This window comes from Sinohyriopsis cumingii, chromosome 4, assembly GCF_028554795.1.
Source record: "Sinohyriopsis cumingii isolate HCF-2022 chromosome 4, ASM2855479v2, whole genome shotgun sequence".
Lineage (NCBI taxonomy): Eukaryota > Metazoa > Mollusca > Bivalvia > Unionida > Unionidae > Sinohyriopsis > Sinohyriopsis cumingii.
Window position 1 is genome coordinate 117,796,709 of NC_142964.1, and position 22,590 is coordinate 117,819,298.

The 22,590-nt window shown below is 35.2% G+C and overlaps 1 protein-coding gene across 3 annotated transcripts in view; it reads right to left on the bottom strand.

The window, feature by feature from the left end:
- The window catches only part of LOC149801965 (alpha-1-macroglobulin-like), a 251,727-nt gene that overhangs the window by 183,528 nt on the left and 45,609 nt on the right, over positions 1-22,590 (bottom strand). For all 3 annotated transcript variants that reach the window (XR_016420765.1, XM_089956363.1, XM_089956364.1), the window contains 4 exons: positions 21,579-21,693; positions 16,008-16,123; positions 10,970-11,143; positions 4,724-4,948 (listed from right to left, as the gene is read on the bottom strand). Coding sequence is in view for 2 of the 3 variants with exons in the window: in XM_089956363.1 (XP_089812489.1) it covers positions 4,724-4,948; positions 10,970-11,143; positions 16,008-16,123; positions 21,579-21,693 (630 nt within the window). In the remaining variant the exon portion in view is untranslated. The remainder of the gene's footprint in view (positions 1-4,723; positions 4,949-10,969; positions 11,144-16,007; positions 16,124-21,578; positions 21,694-22,590) is intronic.

Consider the following 22,590-nt stretch of genomic DNA (forward strand, 5'->3'; position numbering starts at 1 on the left):
TTACCAAGTGGCTTTCTGGATTTTAGGAAGACTTACCAAGTAACTCTACAAATGAACAATTAAAACTTGACTTCTAGATCAACTATAATGACCAGGCACTTACCAAGTGACTTTTTGCAATCAAGCTATGACAGTCTTTCTTTGATTATCTAGTTACTGAAAGCATTTTACCAACAGCATTTAGCAAGGTTGTACAATGGCAGACATGTGATTTTAATTGTTTGATGGCAATGGGTTATGTTTGATGGTAATGGGCAATGTCTTGACGGTAATGGGCAATGTCTTGACGGTAATGGGAATGTCTTGATGGTAATGGATGTCTTGATGGTAATGGGCAATGTCTTGATGGTAATGGGTAATGTCATGATGGTAACGGGCAATGTCTTGATGGTAATGGGTGATGCCTTGATGGTAATGGGTAATGTCTTGATGGTAATGGATAATGTCTTGATGGTAATCAGTAAAGTTTTGATGGTAATGGATAATGTCTTGATGGTAATAAGTAGTCTTGATGGTAATGGGTAATGTCTTGATGGTAATAAGTAAAGTCTTGATGGTAATGGGTAAAATCTTGATGGTAATGGGTAATGTCTTGATGGTAATGGATGTCTTGATGGTAAAGGGCAATGTCTTGATGGTAATGGATAATGTCTTGATAGTAATAAGTAAAGTCTTGATGGTAATGGATAATGTCTTGATGGTAATGGGTAATGTCTTGATGGTAACAAGTAAAGTCTTGATGGCAATGGGTAATGTCTTGATGGTAATGGGTAATGTCTTGATGGTAATAAGTAAAGTCTTGATGGTAATAAGTAAAGTCTTGATGGTAATGGGTAATGTCTTGATGGTAATAAGTAAAGTCTTGATGGTAATGGGTAATGTCTTGATGTTAATAGGCAATGTCTTGACGGTAATGGATAATGTCTTGATGGTAATGGGTAAAGTCTTGATGGTAATGGGTAATGTCTTGATGGTAATAAGTAAAGTCTTGATGGTAATAAGTCTTGATGGTAATGGGTAATGTCTTGATGGTAATAAGTAAAGTCTTGATGGTAATGGGTAATGTCATGATGGTAACGGGCAGTGTCTTGATGGTAATGGGTAATGTCTTGATGTTAATGGGCAATGTCTTGATGGTAATGGATAATGTCTTGATGGTAATAAGTAAAGTCTTGATGGTAATGGGTAAAGTCTTGATGGTAATGGGTAAAGTCTTGATGGTAATGGGTAAAGTCTTGATGGTAATCGGTAATGTCTTGATGGTAACAAGTAAAGTCTTGATGGTAACAAGTAAAGTCTTGATGGTAATGGGTAAAGTCTTGATGGTAATGGATGTCTTGATGGTAATGGGTAATGTCTTGATGGTAATAAGTAACATCTTGATGGCAATGGATAATGTCTGTGCTCTTACATGCAATTCTTGTGTACAAAGCAGAGTGTCAATCATAACACATGATCACTGTAGCATGTGTTATTGTTATAATACACAATCACTGCTGCTATGACTGTCATTTTTATGACACACCACCAATGTTGTTAATGTGCTGATAATGAAGATAAACACCTGAAAGTTTAATATATTACTGAAACAAAAATGTTACAGAATACTACATCTTGCTTGCTCCACCACCATGGTATAATCTATTAACCTTGCAAAGTGACTAGAGCCAAAACAGTAGGTCAATGTGATCTACTTTTGCCCTTGGTGAGTAGTGCTCTCAAGTTTCAATAGTGCAGAGAATCTCAGCTATTGAAAAATATAACAAAAAAATGTTTGTCACTTAATGGCATATGGTGAATAGCACCCTTCAAGATGAATACACTCACCAGTGACTACATACAACAGTATAAAAAAGCTGCTAAAATATAAATACTGGTGCATAAAAAGTAGATTTTGAATGATCCAGAATAAATACACTCACCAAGTTCATACCTGCCATAAGTGACATGTCACACAAAAAAACAGTAATGTTTAGCCCACCCTTTCTTTACTTCCAAAAAATATATTTGTAACCTGAAGTGTACAAAAGACAACAGTCCTGCTTAGTGCTCACTTAAAACTGGGCAGTTTATACAGCTGAGTGCAGTAACGGTGATCAGAGATAAAGAACAAGCCATTCACAAATTATTAACTGACTGACAATATTGACAAGTCCTTGAGTACTGCTGTGTGAGGGCCCATTAGGCAATTTGTATAGGTCAAGTACACTAAGTGAATGACCTAATTCATTTAGAGGAATGTAAATCAAACAGATATGTGTTGCAGAACCAGAGTTATTACACATCACTGCCTTTAATGAGAGTGTTAAGACCATCTTTATAAAAAAATTATTAGCAAGGTCATGATTAGCAGCAATGTTTTCTTTGAAGTCAGATTTTATTTACTCTGCAAAACACAAGTATTTCAGTAGTTGGACAAGTGTACAAGTATAATTCATCTTCAAAGTCAAACTGTCAAAACAAATTTCAGAACTATTGGTTGACAGTGCAATTGGTTGATGGACTTTGTGAAGCACAGCAGCAATGGAGAACATTTTATTTGCTCCACCTTGACATAAATCATTCTGGGGTGTATGACATCAATAGACACCACCACCCTGCATTGGGACAACACATGAACGCACAGCTCAATCCCAAAAGTAACCAACCTGTTTAAATAATCAACAACAAACCATGTCACACGAGCTGAAATACTTTTCTGTGATTTTGTTACACAGCACAATCTGCCATGTTCTGTGGAAGATCATGTTTGTCATATTGACATGTTTTGTGTTTGACACCTCACCACAATGCAAATCTAGAAAGATTATTTTCTACACAAAAGATAAATTCATCAAGATCTTCAGGAAAGTTTAAACAACAGTACCATCCAGTCTCTAATAAATGCATAAACAAAAGTACCATCCAGTCTCTAATAAATGCAAAGATGAATACAGCTGCCTTGCTAGATGCTCAGCATTAAGGGATTAGTGATAGGACTGGTTGGCCTGGTGTCAGAATAATGTGATTAGGTGGGATGATCCCACATGTCTGCATTATAAATTCAAATCACACAAACACTCACACACAGACCTATCACAAGAGACAATAATCCTGAATTCCTTTGCTTAATTTCCTTTATATAAAGTAAAAGAAACTGTCAGCTTAAACATAAAACAACCATGTACTTAGGATTGCCCGGATGACTAGTTCAGTTTGAGTTTAATGCATCCTCATCTCTGTGACCTCACGAAACTTGAAACTATCAAAATCCCCAACATAAAATTTGGAGACTTTCAAAGTTCTACTGTCATGTAACCTTTATATAAAGCACATTTGTCAATAAAGAACAAACTTTTGCTGCAGTTCCTTCAGTTTCTTTTATAGACTGGTTTCATTGTTGTTAACCCATTTTATCCTGAATTTGACTACAGTGGTAATACCTCATTCTATCCTGAATACCCTTTAGTTGTAGTATCCCATTTTATCTTGAATACTACAATGGTCATACTAGACTATGTATGTGTGTTGGGTCTCTAGAAACATGTGTTATACATCACAAATATTTGTGTACTTCTTCACCAACACAAGAAATGGTTAAAGCACATATGCGCAGTGCAATTTTTTTTTAAAAAGTGTTTTTAAAACAAATTTTTTAGCTGAAAATCGATCAATAAAATTATGGACAACAACTCAGATGTAAACATGGATGCTGATAGCGAGGGTAGTGACACTTAAGTTAACAATTTGGATGATTCTGATGATAATATTGACTTAAATGATGGGTTAGAATTGAATCACGTTGATGAAAGAGATGATGATAGATTCATGCACTTTTCGACAGTGATTCAGAGAATGAAGCAGACTTTGAAGGCTTTGAAGAGGAATGGGTCCAAGATGATTTTTCACCTCCATTACAGCCACAATTTAAATTTATAGAAGGGGCAACTTTTCAGCACCTAGAAAAAGCCAATGCACAACATTACTTTGAGTTACTTTGGGATGATTTAATCTGGAAAAACTTGTTGATGAAACAAACCGTTATGCTGAACAGGAGAGTAGAAAAATTCCCCCTGCTGCTGTATGATGCTCCATTTTATGACAATGTATTTAGAATTGCTTCTCAGGAATCAGGCACTGCAGCAGTAGAAATTGGTAAACTGGATAAAATGGATTAATGCATAACACAATTTCAAACAAGTGATGTAATATTCCACCAAAGATCTGCAACATTTCCATTGTCCTGTTGGATGCTGCTGTCAGCTCAGGTCACAATTCCAATATGAACATCCACAGTAATTTTGTATATTGTTCTAATTGTTTGTAAATAATTTCTCTCCAATGTTTCTCTATTTCTCTCTACAGCATATGCTCTGTTTCTCTCTACAGCATAGCCTGTTTTTCTCTACAGCATATGCTGTTTCTCTCTACAGCATATGCTGTTTTTCTCTAAAGCATATGCTGTTTCTCTCTACAGCATATGCTCTATTTCTCACCATTATTTTCTCCATTCCGGTTTGAGACCACTTTTAATTCATTCTTTTATTGGTTAATTTTGAACATTTTGCTGGCACTTAAATCTGTGGATATGCCACAGTAAGAAATGGCATTATGGCAGACTATTTTATGATGGGTATTTAAGCATGTGATTTCTAATAATCATACAATTCATGAAAACTGGTACATGATAAATACAAGTAAAATTTACAACATTCTATCCCATTCACATTGAGACAAGACATACCACAAAGTTGAAGACATTCGTGCTACTTCCATCTGTGGAGTAGAAAACATCTAGATCTACAGTGGAGTTGCATGGAACATTGTCCTTGATAGTGGGAATGTAGATAGAGCTGAAAGAAGGTGAGAACCACTGGGTGATAACTCTGTCTTGATTTGGTAAAACGACATGTAGAGAATGGTGTCCATAACTTCTTTCAGCTAGTTTCTTGTACTCAACTGCTGTGGCCTGAAATGAGAAAATTGATTCAAGTTTGCCTTATATTTGGTTATTCTATGGTATGTCCTGTGTCCATGCATATGTCCATCTGTCCATCTTATAGTCAGTTTACCCTGTAATCTGAACTTAGTCTACACCAATTGATTTACTAATTACATTGGAACAGTAAAACCTATCTAGAGTGACATCTGCTATGAGTGACCACCTATCATTTACAACCATAATCATCATGCAGGGATTGATTTTATAAATCAATGTCTTAATTAACCACCTTTCAAACGCACCAACAACCATGGCATTTAGGCAATATGCATCCTGGCACTGCTATAAATTGCATTGCAAATCATACATAATTGCCATCGACCTTTCTTTGTTCCTTTGAAACCATGACTGCTCTTAACTAAAAAAAATAAGTTACAGGTAATTTCTTATGCTACAGATCATGTCACTAACCACCACTGTAGCACCAAAGTCATGTAAATTTCCATCTACAATTAACCATTCCCTCTTCAAAGAGAGCAGTCATTGAAATTTACACAGGGCTTTACATATCCACTTGCCTTACTTCAAAGCCAAGCTCTAATTTGGCTTGGGCAATTTAAAGTTTCCAAGATATTTGACCAAGGCTAAGTCAAAAACAGTGATAGAGGGAGAAAGGGGCCATGTTCTGTTCATAATGTTTTGTTTTGCAAGTTTTATACCCTGTGATCTCACCTCATTACATCAGTACATATATCAGCACCTTTATTTATTACTTAAGTTTGTTTCATTAAAACATACATGGTACCCAGGGAAGGCACTTTTCAAGTGGAATACTCACCCATAGATGCAATTTAAAATGTTCTTATCATTTTAATATGAACTCTGTGAAATCAAACTACCCTGGCATATCTTTTTTAAAAAACTGTCTTCCCTGAGTACTATATATGTTTAAATAGAACAGCCCATATATGTACTGCAATCTTCCATTAACTTAATGGCCAGTTTCTTTCATCTACCAGTTCCATGTTATAGTCAATGTCAGGGTCAGTCTTGCATTTTTTTTGCACATATGTGATAGTGTGAATATTTTGTATTTAAAGCAAGTTTTGAAATATAAGGAATAGAAATTTATATTTTAATTTATCAGTTACATTTTAATTACAACATCTGTATGTATCCAGGATTCACCAACTTCCAGATCCTAACCTGACCTGAAAGCAGTTTGTAAGCTTGCTGACTCCAAACAATCAGCTGGTCAAAGAATGTTCTGATGCATGTTGACTATTATACGACAAGTAGTTTTTAATTGTTATTAATATAACTCATGAGATTTCTTTACCATGTATGTCTGGAAATAAAAGGAACTTGTACCAGGAGGATTTGTTCGAAGCATGATTGATGTACCAAAACTGTAGCACCCCGTGTTTACGTTCTGTTGTCTATGTGGTAATTACAGGAGACCAATGCTTTTACTGCTTGGCAAACAACTCAAAGGATAAAAGTAAGTATTACCAATTTCAAAAGTAAGTTTGTCAAATATTTTGATGTGCAAGGCCAATTTTAAGGTGACTTCAGCGAGTACCAATAAGTCATTACAAAAAAGCCCAGCTTTCATTATTGCAGATGTAGTCGATGATGCGAGTTTGCTATCTTGACAGGAAACAAAAAAGAAGACTTTACCCTTGTCTTATGGTTGAACTCATATTGGGATATTGTGTTGGGGCAAGCTCAGAATTCCCCAAAACAAGTATAATTTTCCAGTCAGCTTGCCCAATGCAAGCTGACTTTTATAAAATTTGTAAATACCCTATATAGTCAATTCCATGTTTAACATTTATCTGTTGTGAAAACCCTTGCAATGCTGATATGATAATGAGAGCTCTTCTCACTTTGTTGAGTTGCAATACATACTGAATGGAGCGAAGGAAGTCTGTCTTTATAAGTTTTGTTTCTTTCAATAAAAATTAATATCTAATGTTATTGTAAAGATCTGAATTCTCCTAGCATTATCGATGTTACTGTTATTACAGCTGATTTTCTAGATTATAGGCAAGTGTTACATTACACTTAACCTCACAAAGTGTATATCCCTTGCATGAATCCTTGCAATGCGTATGTCATAGAAATAACATACATATGAACTTTAATGTTTATGTTTGACATATTTTTGTGCAATATAATTTTTTTAATATAAAAAGAATGATTAAAGAACTAAATATATGTATATATAAATTATAGCAGATCTGTTAACCCTAACAACACCTTCTTTTAAGGTGGTCATATTTCTTATACAAGTTGGTCTAATTTTTAGCAAGGTATGAAAAACCCATAATTTTAGGGTCATTTTGAAAAGATATGGTCAAATCGTAAGAGCTGACAGGTCTGTAATAGGTATTTTTCCTTCATCAAGCTGAAAAACTCAGATGTGTAAACAGTAACCAAAACAGACAGGTCACAACAAGTGCTGTATTACCTCTACTGACGTGACTTACGTCGTGACACTCTATGGTTGAATGGCTGAATAAAATCAGATACAGGTAAATGGTTGAATAAAATTGTATATGAATGAATGAATTTAAACTAATTTGTGAGAGTTCTTGTGCATCACTGGTCTCCAACTGCAAAAATTCATAATTTTTTTGCATGATTCACAAAATTATGTGCCCTGACTACCTCTCTATAAGGCCTAGGAGAAGTTCTCTTCCCTCCCTGCTGTCTGCAAGAAGTAGGGTAAGATGATCTGCAAATGCTCGCTCTGTAAGGTTGTCACATCTGAGTGTAACCTCTAACATCATCTCTGATTCCTGTCATCCCATCACAGAGGCTGCTCATGACAAGGGCAAGGCAAGAACAGCTTTTGTACTGATAACTGCAGAGCCAACTCCTATGCTGTCTGTTATCTGATTTCCTCTAGACATACCCAAATACAACAGGGGACCTGAAAGGCTGGGGAATGCAAAGTTGCTACATGGTGTGGTTCGAACCATGCAGAGTGCAATAGAGTATCCCATCATATTAGATTTGGGTTTGAGGAGGCTGTTAGGGTTTTGGCCATAACATGATGGGCTACCCTATTATTTTCTTTGGTTATGCAATTAGCTGTGGCCGAAGATAAATGATACCATATAGCAAAGATGAGACCATCTTATCAACATGCATTGCCAAAAATCTCTGGCACTGGAAGTCTACAAACAGAGGTCTTCTGACATTCAGGACTACTTATACACGAACGTGAAGGTCTGGCATGGCTGGGAGGGACAGAACATTTTGCTGGTTCAGTAAGACCAGCTGTCTTGGCTAGTTAGACTTCTATGCAAGTTATGAAGAAAAAAAAACAGCGTGACAAGCGCTACAATATTTCCACCTGCTTATGTCAAGACAAGTACTTTGCGAGTGAAAGGCTGAATAAAATTGTACACTGCACATTTTCAGATCTGCAACCTGAAACTAATTAGTAGGATTTCTCACACGTCACTGCTTTCCAAAGGGTGCAAATTTGTAAAAATTTAGCATGAATCATGCGATCGCATGCCCTGTGTAACGGGCCTAGACTATTACAAAAAGTAACAGGAAAAAAGTTAAGACAACAAGCTTTGTAAAATTTAACAAATAATTTATTTCCCCAGAATATCAAGTGAAAAATGAGAAAAAAGAACTTATGGCTTTACAAATCAAATCCAAAAATAATCCAAGAATAAAAATAGAAGTCCTAGTAATAAAAAGTCCTGAATGAAACTGAGTTCAAATCCTGATGAAATCCAAAATGGAAAAGGATGATGTCTTTTGTAACCTGCAAAGTGCTGCAGTGTCAACAGTCTCTTGCTGAATCACACAAAATATTATTCCAGTTTTTGAATTCTGTATAAATTTCAATAAATGTCATTGTCCACGAATTAATTTAGAGCACTAGTATTTCCAGGGAAAAGAATCACATGAATTCAAAATAATTTGAAGAAAATAAAATAATTGGCCCAAACTGGACACAACATAAACAACCTGACGTCTCAAGTGTTAAGGTACGAATGACACTTCTTTCTCAATACATCAGTAATATGTCTACCTAAGATGCCAAACAGATTCCCGGATGGGGGTTAACTTTCTAGAAATGGACGTTTGTTACATGATAAATATCATATAATCCAAGTATGGCCTTCACTTAACTAAATAATTATTACTCTGAGAAGAAATAAAAAACAAATTTAAAAAAGTTATTTACTAAAACTGCCACTGGTTCTGAATCAAGGTCAGAAACTAGATACAGTGTTTCTATTATCAGGTGTTTATCAATGAAAATTAAAAAAAGTCAGGTCAAACAGAACTGAACTAAATTCTAAAAAATAAATAAAGTCCAATAAACAATATTACATTACAATAGCATGTAATCAAATAAAATAAAAAATTCAAACTAACAAACAAACAATTAAACTTAATCGAATATACATAACACCTGGTAGCATCTCTGTGTGTGTGTGTGTGTGTGCACTAAACCAGCAATATGGGTGCTTTCAGGTCAGTTGTATGGCTTAAAGTTGCCTAACTGGCTGGCTGGTCTGGGCAGTGAAGTCGGCACAAGACAGTGTCACTGATGGTATGGATCAATGATGTTTGAAAACTGGACCCGTACCATATCCACTGTATCTGAATAGCTGGACGGTTCTGTTGACAGCAAATATATTACTGTGGTCAGCTTGATAGGCAAGATGGCTTGATGGGTTGGCCAACAGCAGTAAATAATTCATCATAAGAATGATGTTGGCCGGATCAGTTGGCAAAATAAAAAACACATATGCCTGGATTCATGTCCAGGTTGGGAAATGGACTTGTACCAAGTAGGTTGCCTAAATTTGTACAACAACTTTATCATATTCACTTGTTGACATTCTTGCTCTCAAAACTTTATGATTCATACTGATCACCTTTGATTCAAGTAAATTGATTATCTTTCTTATATTCTTGACAGAGTGAATAACATCCCTGCTTTTTGGCTCTTTCTCAACAAGTTGAAGGTAATCAACCACACGTCTTAGAATTTCTGTTCCTTTCTTCTTTTCTTAGCCTCTGGTTCCACATGCTATGGACAAGCACTGACTATTTCCAAGTCATCAGTTTATGCAATGTTCTCAGTTTTTGTGTCAAAACCTAATAACTTTCATCTTGCTGCATCGTATCTACTGTGGCAGATGATATGACCATAATGAAATCGGTTATCTTCCACTTTAACTTTCAAAAATTTTGCTGCTTGTTACACTATATACAATTCTGTTATTGCTGATCAGTGGATCAATTTGTTATACCCCTCAAAGAGACAATTAAATCGAAAACCCTGAGAGTTTCTGCAAAAACTGCAGAAAATCTCAATCATACACATGCCTGTATTCAAACACTAAAACTACCTAAGTATAGCTTTATTGAGATCACTGGCAAAATGGATAATACAAACTTGATTTGACAAACTGTTATTTTTTAAAAAACAAACCAAATAAAACATAAATGACACATTGAGTACAACAGATTTTAAAAAACTGAAAATAATCTACATAACAAACAATCAAATGTGCTGACATTTGTGGACCTGATGGATGTCATCATTCATAACTGTCAATTTCTTTTCATGGTTATCAATTTTCATAATTTTGAAAAACAGAACATTTGTGAAGGTATTTAAAATCATGGATTGTGTAAGGGGTCCTACTGGTTATAATTCTTCAAATTTGTGGTTTGTAACAACCACAAAATCCACAAAAATTAGCACCCTTCAAAAGTAGTAAATTAGTAAATTCTCAATAAATGAATATTATTTACTGCCTTTATTTGTGCACAGATCAATTCGTACTGCCAGCAGTGTATACCCTGATCTGCAGTCACATGTGCTAGCAGATCAGAATGCATATTTTTCCTACTGATTACTAAGATAAAAAAAAAACTGCAGAGACCCAGATCTGCTGACACATTATGCAATGGCAGATTGGGTTCTATGCAGTTTGCAATTGGACTCTACTCATAAGCAAGTGAATATACTGCAAATTATAGAAAAGATAGTTTACAAACCTCAACCCTGAGAGAATAGACATCCCGCCCCACATTTGACAGGGAGAAGTTAATGATTCCTGAGGAGTCTGTTCTGAATTTTCGACTCCAGTAGTACTGTAATCCGTAGTTTTTGGACTCGATCTTTATGACCTCATTAGATGCTGGATTCCCATCGGGAAGTGTCACAGTAACCTGTAATAATACATTACAACACCAATGATGCCAATATACAATACAATTAAAATGACTTGTTCAGTACCAATTTCATTTGATTAATATGTCAACACAAAAAGTATAAATTCCCAAACCTTCCATACTGATGTCTCACTATTTTTGCATTGTATATAAAAAATATACCTAGCTGGAGTATGTTCAGATAAAACTTTCTTTTATTTTGTCCCTAAACATAGCTTATTATCATTTTTTTATACTTTACTTTGTGTACAACTATGTACTATGTTTGTAATGTGTATATAATAGCGGGCCATAAGAAGGATTACTTCCATGCAAAACTTTCTTTGTAATGTGTATATAATAGTGGGCCACAAGAAGGATTACTTCCATGCAAAACTTTCTTTGTAATGTGTATATAATAGTGGGCCACAAGAAGGATTACTTCCATGCAAAACTTTCTTTGTAATGTGTATATAATAGTGGGCCACAAGAAGGATTACTTCCATGCAAAACTATGTACAATCTTTGTAATGTGTATATAATAGCAGGCCACAAGAAGGATTGCTTCCATGAAAAACTGTTTCTAATGTGTATATAATAGCAGGCCACAAGAAGGATGATTACTTCTATGAAAAACTATGTTTGTAATCTGTATAGAATAGTGGGCCACAAGAAGGATTACAGTTACTTCCATGCAAAACTATGTACTATCTTTGTAATGTGTATATAATAGCAGGCCACAAGAACGATTACTTCCATGCAACTAACCGTCAAGCTCTTTAAATAATAATGATAATAATAACCATAATAATAATAATAATAATAATAGTTATCATTATTATTATTATCTTAATTCCCAATGTAACATTCTTGTGTCAACACAACCTCAAAAAACTCAAATGACCGCCAAGTCCAAATGTAATATAGTCTCTAATCAATGATGTCAGGAAACCTGAAGGATTTACTTGGTCCTGATATAACACAGTCCCATATATACTACATCTGCAAACTGAATGACTCACTCAGTTATAATGTAACACAATGTTGGATGTCTTGCAATCATGCTTGAGCCAATGCCTTATTTGCTTTATGTAATGTCAGTAAAAGCTCATTTGATCTTATCGTATATCTTATCTTTTCTCTCATATCTTATTTTATCTTAACACAGATTCATGTTTATGACACTAGACAACATGAATGACTCACCAAGTCCTGAAGTAGCTCAGTGTAACATCTACAAACTTGGAAAACCGGAATGATTCACTCAGTCAGTTTAATACACTTTGATGCCTATGACTTCAGGTAATCATAAAGATCACTCAGTCTTCATGTAATAGTCTGATGTCTATCACTCTGGTATAACTCAAATAATTTGTTAAGTCCTTCCCTTCTGTAACAGTGTTCATGTCTAGAACCTCAGTACGACTTAAATGACTCGTTCCTGCCCAATGTAACGCAAGCATATGTCTAACTCTAAAGACTCCTAATGTAAGAAGTTTCATGTCCATGACCTCAGAAAACTCAAAACTACTGAAAACCTGAAACAAAATTAGGGTGTGCAACTCTTAAGCTCAGTCCCAAGTCTATGAGCTTAGGTATAACTTGCATGGCTCAATCAGTCCCAATGTAACCAAGTTTCAAGTCAATATCCTCAGTATAACTCAAATAACTCACTGAATCGCTATATTACAATTTTATATCTACAAACTCAGAAAAGCACCAACTACTAAAAACATCAACAAAAAGTTGATCCTGCAGCTCTTAAACTTTCTCGCCTTCTACTGTATGTATATCACCATGGCATGTGTATCATGATGGCATGGGTATCATGATGGCATGTGTATCATAATGGCATGTGTATCATCATGGCATGTGTATCATCATGGCATTAGGGCCTAACCGGAAATCGCCTCGGACATTTGCCTCGGCCAAATATCCCGTTTTTCGGTACTATTCGGAAGTATTCGCCTCGGCAAATAATACGAACACAAATGGTTACAAGTAAAGTAATTCAACAAATATCGAACTTTTATAAAAAAAAAGTTGTTTAATACATAATAATTTAGTTAAAAATAAATTATAATTACACAAACAGTTAACATTCCATTGGACTGCATGAATCATGATTGATGATAATTTATTTAACTCAATTTCCTTTAGTAATTTCACTAGCACTCCCCAGGTGGCGTAACTTTTCTGCTTCCGGTAAATATTTGAGTATAGAGATGCCATTTGTAAAAAAAATCGTAACAAAATTTAATTATTACTTATTCAAAATAAAATTAATAAATAAATATTTATATTAAAGTACTCATCGAACAATGTCTACTCCGAAATTAAGTAGCAAGATTTGGAACTTTTTCACTATAGATGCTGTGGACGAATCGAAGGCAAATTGTGATGTCTGCAATGAAAGGCTAACACGAGGCGGCAAAAATGCTCGTTCGTATGGCACTTCAGTAAGAGTTTAACATTATTTTTTTTTTGAGTTTATCATGGTATAAACTGTCAGTTGCCGATTCACACAGCAAATAACGCCCAAAGGGCGTTATGTCAGCTGTGTGAGTCAACAACTAACAGTTTATACCACGATAAACTCAGAAAAAACAACGTTAAACTCTTATAATTGAAATTTCAATTATTCGTTATGCTATTTTGTTTGCATCATTAAAATATAGAAATCTTAATTGAGCGTAGTAATACATGTTTGGGTTTTTTCTGTTATGTAGCTATATATAGCACTTGATATTGTCCTGCTTGATCGTAATAAGGTCATCATAATACCAGTCCTTCAAACAATGGAAGCCAAATTTATTCAAATTTTTTATTAAGCAAATGTAAAAATGTTGTTTTCCTTGAATGCTTACTTCGTGTCTGCCTTCACTGGCAGTGTTTATCTTATGCTGTACACGTGACTCTTTTTATAGAAGTTGAAAAGTAGTTCTCCTTACTGTTCATACAGAAATGAACGCAATTCATTTTGATCACGTGGTAACATTCTGACCAATGGAAATGTTACTTTCCTGTACCAGCTACTGGCACTGCAATTATGCTCTAATAAATCACCTTCGATCCTTCCATCACTCTGAGTATGACGAATACACCAGATCCACAGAGAGTTACAAAAGAAAGAGAGATGATGAAGATTTAAGTTTAAGCTTCGCATACGATAAAGAAACAAACGGTACTCTCCGGAGTCACACCTACTACTCGGTTCGTGCCTGGATATGGCAAATAGTACATCCAAATACTCGGATTCGGTACTCGGTGAAAATTATCTACTCGGTTAGGACCTACATGGCATGTTTATCATGATTACAGAATGCTGGAAAAAACTATTATACATATTAACATCCTTGATAAAATTACAGCTAACACCCAACTTGCATGATAGTTTTGTTCCAAAGAGTGATCAGGTAACTCAAAATCACTAAACTCTAAATTTTTGGTTTCAGTGCATTTAATTTTCATTGAAAAATTAGTAATTCAATTAACTTTGATACCATTCACTTTAGCTGTTTACAAATCATAATTTGTTGTATTAGACAATATATTTTCATTATTTTGCAGTTTTCATTAAAAGAAAAAATTTTAAAAATAGATTTCCATGCAAACACAGCTTATACAAACAAGTATGACAAACTTAAAAACAAGATGTGTTGTTGTATTTCCAACTCAATGAATTCTAATGTTCTACATGCAATATATAAGACAGTCTTTCATAACTTACGGGGTGATACATGGTTTATCAATTTAAAACCATTGTGAAGAAAAATAGAGACAAATCATTAACTCAAAGACTGAGCCTGAAAGTTAAAATTTTTGCAAATTTTTAAAAACTAAACCAGACATGACATTAATCTCTACCATATGTGTTCACTTATAAGCTGAGTCCAACTGCAAGCTGCACAAACCCAGATCTGCTATTGCATACTGCACTGGCAGATCTGGGTCTGTGCAGTTTGTTTGGGGTAATCAGTAGAACAAACAACACACACTGATTTACCAGAGTATTGTGCAATGGTAAATCAGGGTCTATGTTTTTTGCAGATGGCCTTGTCTTAGAGAAGCAAATACATATGGTAAATGTTAAATTCCATTAATGCACTAACAAGGGTATACATTGTAATGAACATGTGATTTAATTTTCCTCCTGTCCATCTTAATCTTGATTTGACTGCAACTTGTTTTTGATGACCACCAATGCATGTATATACAACAACTGTGTTCAAGTGGCATATGATGTCTGAAAACAGGTTACAAAACCAAATCATAAGCCTCCAAAGAATCTGTAACTGGCCAAACTATGTCAGAGTTCTAAATAAATGCTTGAGAACTGTGTAGAGTTCCACCTACTACCCTATACTGCAGTACAAATACTCTCTCCATCTCTAATCAGTTGTTAGAGTTCCACCCATGGCCCATGAGGAAGTGCATATACTAGAAAATGAGTCCCTACCTCCCTCCCTCCATCAATTCAGCTGTCTGAAAACTGTTTGAGTTCCAGTACTGGGCCCATGAGAAAGTATAAATACATCTCTCTCTCTTCATATAGAAAGATAAAGTAATTTTTAGTTTTCTAATAATCAGTTCTCAGCTAGCAGTTTTGTGTTTATTTTCTTTTATCAGCCATTGTTTATGTCAGTTCAAGTGACTGTTATGAAGCAGTTAAGAGTTTCAGCTTTAATTTCCATTTCTACCTTTGAAATGGGGCAATTTTTTACATTGTCCTTATCTGAAAACAGCAATGTTTGCCAATTTTACCAATTTGTGAACAGTAAATACTAAGAAAGGAAACTACAGAGCTTTCTCCTTGCAATGTGAATCCTTGAACAACAATTTCAGAAAAACTAGAGTCCAAAATAGAGAAATATTTACTTACTTTGCCTTTGTATGGGAATCCTGGCCTGAAATAACCATCAGATTCATCACTAATTTCAATTTTCAATAGATCATTGGTCAGGGGAGGGCCGGTGGATGTTCCATTTAGTTCTATACCTGTAAATGGACAAATATAAAGATGAAAAAATTGTAGTGAAATTATCATCATTACTTGGATAAAATGAAACTTGTTAACAAATGATTTAGCTGTAAAAGACTGCCTATTTGCAATTTTCTTTACAATGATAATCTCAGTTGGTAAAATAAAGTTGTGTGGACATTTGTTGTCGAGTTAAACTGAAATTTGTTCATAACAAGCAGATCTATATTTTTTGTCCACAGTGGTTTTGCTAACAGTTAATTGTGCCATGATACCTAGCAAGTAAGCTACCCAACAGAATAAATGACACTGGTGATTCAAATGCTTTCTGTTACTTAAGGTGATATTTTCAAACAGTGTCATTTTTTTCTGACAAAACATTAAATCAGTGCTTGTTAAATGAACTAAAACTTAAGCATCAGATTAACTTGACTGAAGATTAAAATTATCAGATCCCCAGTTACACATCCAGCAAAAGGCAAGATCTCCCAGTTACACATCCAGCAAAAGGTAAGATCTCCCAGTTACACATTCAGCAAAGGCATGATCTCCCAATTACACTTTCTGCAAAAGGTAAGATCTCCCAATTACACATTCAACAAAAAGCAAGATGTCCCAATTACACATTCAGCAAAAGGCAAGATCTCCCAATTACACATCCAGCAAAATGCAAGATCCCCAAATTACACCTTCTGCAAAAGGCAAGATCTCCCAATTACACATTCAGCAAAGGCCTCTTACCTTTTACACCTGTTGCTATTGAATTCCTTTCTCCTTCATATCTGATGCTATAGTATTAAAACAAAAGGTGACATGTAGTTGAATGTATCCAGCAAATTATGTATTTAGCTATAATCCATCTGCATTACAATGGTGATTGATGGTTCCTACCATAATAAACCTGTTGTTTTCCTACTGGCCATCTGCATTACACTTTTTATTGATGTTTCAGGCAGTAATAAATTCATTGCTAGTTTTACTGATGTTTCAGGCTGTAATAAATCCGTTGCTAGTTATTGATGTTTCAGGCTGTAATAATAAATCCGTTGCTAGTTACTGATATTTCAGGCTGCAATAAATTAGTTGTCATTGATGTTTCAGGCTGTAATAATAAATCTGTTGCTAGTTACTGATGTTTCAGGCTGGAATAATAAATCCATTGCTAGTTATTGACGTTTCAGGCTGGAATAATAAATTCCTTGCTAGTTATTTATGTTTCAGGCTGTAATAATAAATCCCTTGCTAGTTATTGATGTTTCAGGGTGTAATAATAAATCCCTTGCTAGTTATTTATGTTTCAGGCTGTAATAATAAATCCCTTGCTAGTTATTGATGTTTCAGGCTGGAATAATAAATCCACTGCTAGTTATTGATGTTCCAGGCTGGAATAATAAATCCACTGCTAGTTATTGATGTTTCAGGCCGGAATAATAAATCCGTTGCTAGTTATTGATGTTTCAGGCTGTAATAATAAATCCCTTGCTAGTTATTGATGTTTCAGGCTGTAATAATAAAACCCTTGCTAGTTATTGATGTTTCAGGCTGTAATAATAAATCCCTTGCTAGTTATTGATGTTTCAGGGTGTAATAATAAATCCCTTGCTAGTTATTTATGTTTCAGGCTGTAATAATAAATCCCTTGCTAGTTATTGATGTTTCAGGCTGGAATAATAAATCCACTGCTAGTTATTGATGTTCCAGGCTGGAATAATAAATCCACTGCTAGTTATTGATGTTTCAGGCCGGAATAATAAATCCGTTGCTAGTTATTGATGTTTCAGGCTGTAATAATAAATCCCTTGCTAGTTATTGATGTTTCAGGCTGTAATAATAAAACCCTTGCTAGTTATTGATGTTTCAGGCTGGAATAATAAATCCACTGCTAGTTATTGATGTTTCAGGCTGTAATAATAAATCCGTTGCTAGTTATTGATGTTTCAGGCTGTAATAATAAATCCGTTGCTAGTTATTGATGTTTCAGGCTGTAATAATAAATCCCTTGCTAGTTATTGATGTTTCAGGCTGTAATAATAAATTCATTGCTAGTTCCTTTTTTTCAAGTGTAGATGCTGCTGAATGTCCATCTCCATCACACTTGTTGCAGTTGGATGCTTGCCGTACACCTGCACCAGCAACTCATCTGGTTTTACATATCTTGTTACAGACTTAAATACCAGTTCTGCAGGCTTCCTGCTTTTAACTACCTTACAGTGGTGGTTATTATTATGATTATTATTATTTCTTGTCACACTTGCTTATTAACTCAAGTGAACTCACTACATACAGTCTATCCACAAAACCTGCTTAAATCTTTAACTTCTAGTGCTACTGTAGTGGCTCACTGCTATGCCTAGCTGCTGGGGTCACTACTGCAGCTGATTTGTGGGCTGACTACCAGAGCCTAATGCTGCTGCAGCCAAATCATAACTTTTTAGCTGATGATGTGGGGATATGGGCTAACTGTGTTAGTTGTTTTCTGTACAATAAACTGATTTATAGACTAAAACCATGCATATATAAAAGCTATAACTACCTTATATCTGTTTGATTATTTTATCCTGCTGACATCCACATGAATAGTATAAAATCCAGGAATATAACACAAAACACTGTTTGTAAACACTAAAATTTATCTGTGAGTCTTTTATACAAAGTTATTTATCAAATATATACATGTAATTACTAAAAATGTTGCCTAGTCACTGTGTTCTATTATTTCTTAAGTAGTTCCTCATGGTATCTAGAGAAACAGTTGTTTTATGCATAGATGGATATCACAATGTTTGCACATGATGGACACCTCATGCCGCCTTTTTTCTTTGGTACACATTTTGCATTGCCCTGGTTTCTCTGCTTGTATGGGCCAATGTGCATTTCCACAGTTATCACTTGCAGATACGACCTTTCTCTTTCTTGATCCTCAAAATGTCCCTATCATCTGCTGCGCAAGTGCAATTCTAAAATCAAGTTGTCTCCGTCGGATTTCCTTATTCTTTTTGGTGACAAGTTTGTGGTTGGGCGACTCCCGCATAGTTATTAATGCATTTACTAACGCAACATCAAAGCAGAACCAAAACAGACATTTCCACCATTTGGTAGCTTTGTGACAGGTAGAGTACTGCATCCTTTCCTGGTCTGCCAGGTCAACCCCAAACATGTATTTGTTATAGAGTTCTGAGACAATCGGAGCTGGCACTTCCTGGTAGGTTCCATTTTTTTTGTCTCCTATGCACCATCTTGCTCTCGCTTGGATTGCAACTTGTTGATAGATAATGGACAATTTTTTGTCCTTCAAAGCAATAGCACATAGGCTTCCTATTGTCATCAGGTCACTATCGCCTCTGTTCTTTAATTTGGCAGATTTTAATTCCTCTGGCATTCCCTTTCTATTTGCTCGCACTGTACTGAGACAATAAATTTTTTCTTTCCTGAGTGATTCAAAGAGCGCTGGACTGGAGAAAAAAATTGTCCATGTTAACTACATGCGATTTCCCACATATTTTCACCATCAGATCAGTTACCACACGTGTACCAAGGCCCTCTTCTTTTGTGCGTCCAGCCTGGCTCTCTTCCTGTGTACACCTGAAACACGTGCACATAACCATTGTGTGGGTCTGCCCGTTCCCAAACTTTTATTCCAAACTTGGTTGGCTTCGCAGGCAAATATTGCTTGAAGGATGATCTACCTTTATATACTATCATCCCTTCATCCAAACTCTGCTCTTTATGACCAGTGTAATTTTCGAGACACGTTTTGGAAATTTCGTCTAAAACTGGTCTTAAGTGACACAACTTGTGATGTCCGGGCTGGTGTCTTGGAGGATTCTGCCTGGTGTCATTTACATGAAAACACTTTAACAACTTTTCAAAACGTATGATTGTTGGGAATACTTATTATCTGGAAGGGCCATGTTGATCGCCAAGCTAGGTTATATTCTGAAGTGCCAGGATTGACATAATCAAATGTATTCCTAGAAAGGCCAGCATTTCTTCTATTGTCATGGGTTGCCAGAGTGAATTGGGCTTTTCTTCAATACATCTTGCCGCATATCCATTCGTTTGTGTAACAATGCTTTTGTTCATTGCCAGGGAAAAATTTGTAAAGAAAAAATCAATTTCTTTTTTCCCCTCATCAAAAACGAAAGTTGAACCGACGCTTTCCGTAAACTTGGTGACTTTCGATGCATGTGGCACTCTTGTCCACACTTCGCTGTCTTCATCATCGGATTCTGTTTCAATTTCTGACAGACTTGACAAAGAAGATAGATCAATATCACTACCAATGCTTCTTAATTCAATATGATCAAATTCATCCTCAGAAAAACCTGAAAATTCGGAATCTGAATCACTATCGTAAGCTAATGCCATTGTTTCCACTGTCAACTACAAATGCATGTATTAACAAACACGTGGTACAAATTTGAAGAAAAACAACCGATTTAGTAAGAACAATCATTTGTTAACTCTGTTTTGATTGGTTGAATGTCCTTTTACTTCCATATATTGACCAATAAGACCAGTTGTAACATGAACATACAGAGTGGATCTATCCGTCACTAGGGTATAGGAAGCATAAAAGGCAAGCGGATATATCAATCACAGAAAGTAATAGTGCTCTGTTTACAAGCGGATTTATCAGTCACTGGTGAGGCTAGGCACATTTATGCAGCGGATATACATGTCAGTCGAAGTGAAAGAGTTAACCTTGATTACACCAGTTATACATGCTTCCTAACTTGTGCTTTACATTTTCTTGCATATCTGTTAACTGCATTGCATCTGCTATATTATGAAGCAATTAATTATAGGCCAAATATGTTTCCTAACTATATCTCACCTTTTGCTACATGCTTCCTACCTGCAGTTGAGCTGTACCACCCCATGTCTAAAACTCTTACTTGTTATCAAGTGCCTAATTACAATATGATCATCAATATAACACAGTACTGCTACTAAAACATGATCATGGCTATAACAGTACTGCTACTAAAACATGATCATGGATATAACACAGTACTGCTACTAAAATGTGATCATGGATATAACACAGTACTGCTACAGACCCCCATGACTAAACGTAAACAAATGTATTTTAATTGGTTTATCAAATGTATTACAATGGGGTTTGAAAAAAAAAAACATAAAGCAAGGAATAATGTTTGTTTCCTTTTAAAACATCAGTATTTGAAAAAATTTGATCATTTCTGCTATACCTCAGTTCAGTACACACATGGTTCTCATTATACCATGGTTAGGGACATGTTGCTATCACTATACTGTGGTTTGGAAAATAAACTTGTCAGTGGTTACTGATCCCAACTAATGTGCTAAAATAATGGAAAGCTGTTTAGTTGTTACTCCTGTTTTACACCTGCATTACAAATGCTGTAACATGAGAGCTACCAGCAATATATATATATATATATATATATATATATATATATATATATATATCCACTAACTTTCACCCACCTGTGGCTGTCTCACGCACTGTAGCACTGATCTTCAGGGATCCCTGAGTGGGATAACCCCGTTCTCCCAGTTTCAGTTGGGAGGGCAAAATAGAGAAAGATTGGCAACCATCAAACTGAAAACAAAATACAACTTCATGGTGACTATCATCCTCAATATTGACACAAAAATAAAGTACGTTTGGACAAATCTAGATTGTATAAGTACACTAAACAATTTGGGAACAAGTAACCAAGTTATTTAAATAACTTTTTTGGCAGTCAAAAAGCTAATTTTCACCAACAAACATAACCACTTTCTTACATGCAACAGAAAATGTTATATTAAATAAGATTAAAATATATTAACATTGGAAAAAAATTAAACCATTCCCTCTAAGCACTCTGATTAAAAATATCAATTTTAGTTTGTTCAGCTTAGCATCAGAAAAAATATCCACATCATTGAACTTTCAAGTTAAGCTAAAATTACCTAATTTCGGTCAGAAATGATTTCAACACAATTTGTATTGACATGCACAACAATACCACTCATTTGAAACACAATAAGAAAAGAGTGGTTTGTGTGTATGTAATCTGCCTTGTAGGTCCTGAAGTTATGAAAGGGCACATTATCAAAACAGGATTGAGCAGTTTATGGGAGCCATGTGGCACCCAAACATTATCAGCATCATCTAGTTTTCTTTAAACTTATTTTAAAATTCTGCTTAATGTCTGTTTATGTTATGATTTGTCAATGAACAATGTTTATTACCTGTGGCATGCCAGATATGCAGCATTTGCAATGCTAAGCTGAACTTCAGTGATAACTACTTGGGTATGTACACTGCAACAGTCCTGTCCCTTCAATAATTACTTAGGTACGTACACTGCAATGTGCACACCAGTCCTGTCCCTTCAATAATTACTTAGGTACGTACACTGCAATGTGCACACCAGTCCTGTTCCTTCAATAACTGCTTAGGTATGTACACTGCAATGTTAATAATAGTCATGTCCCTTCAATAACTAAT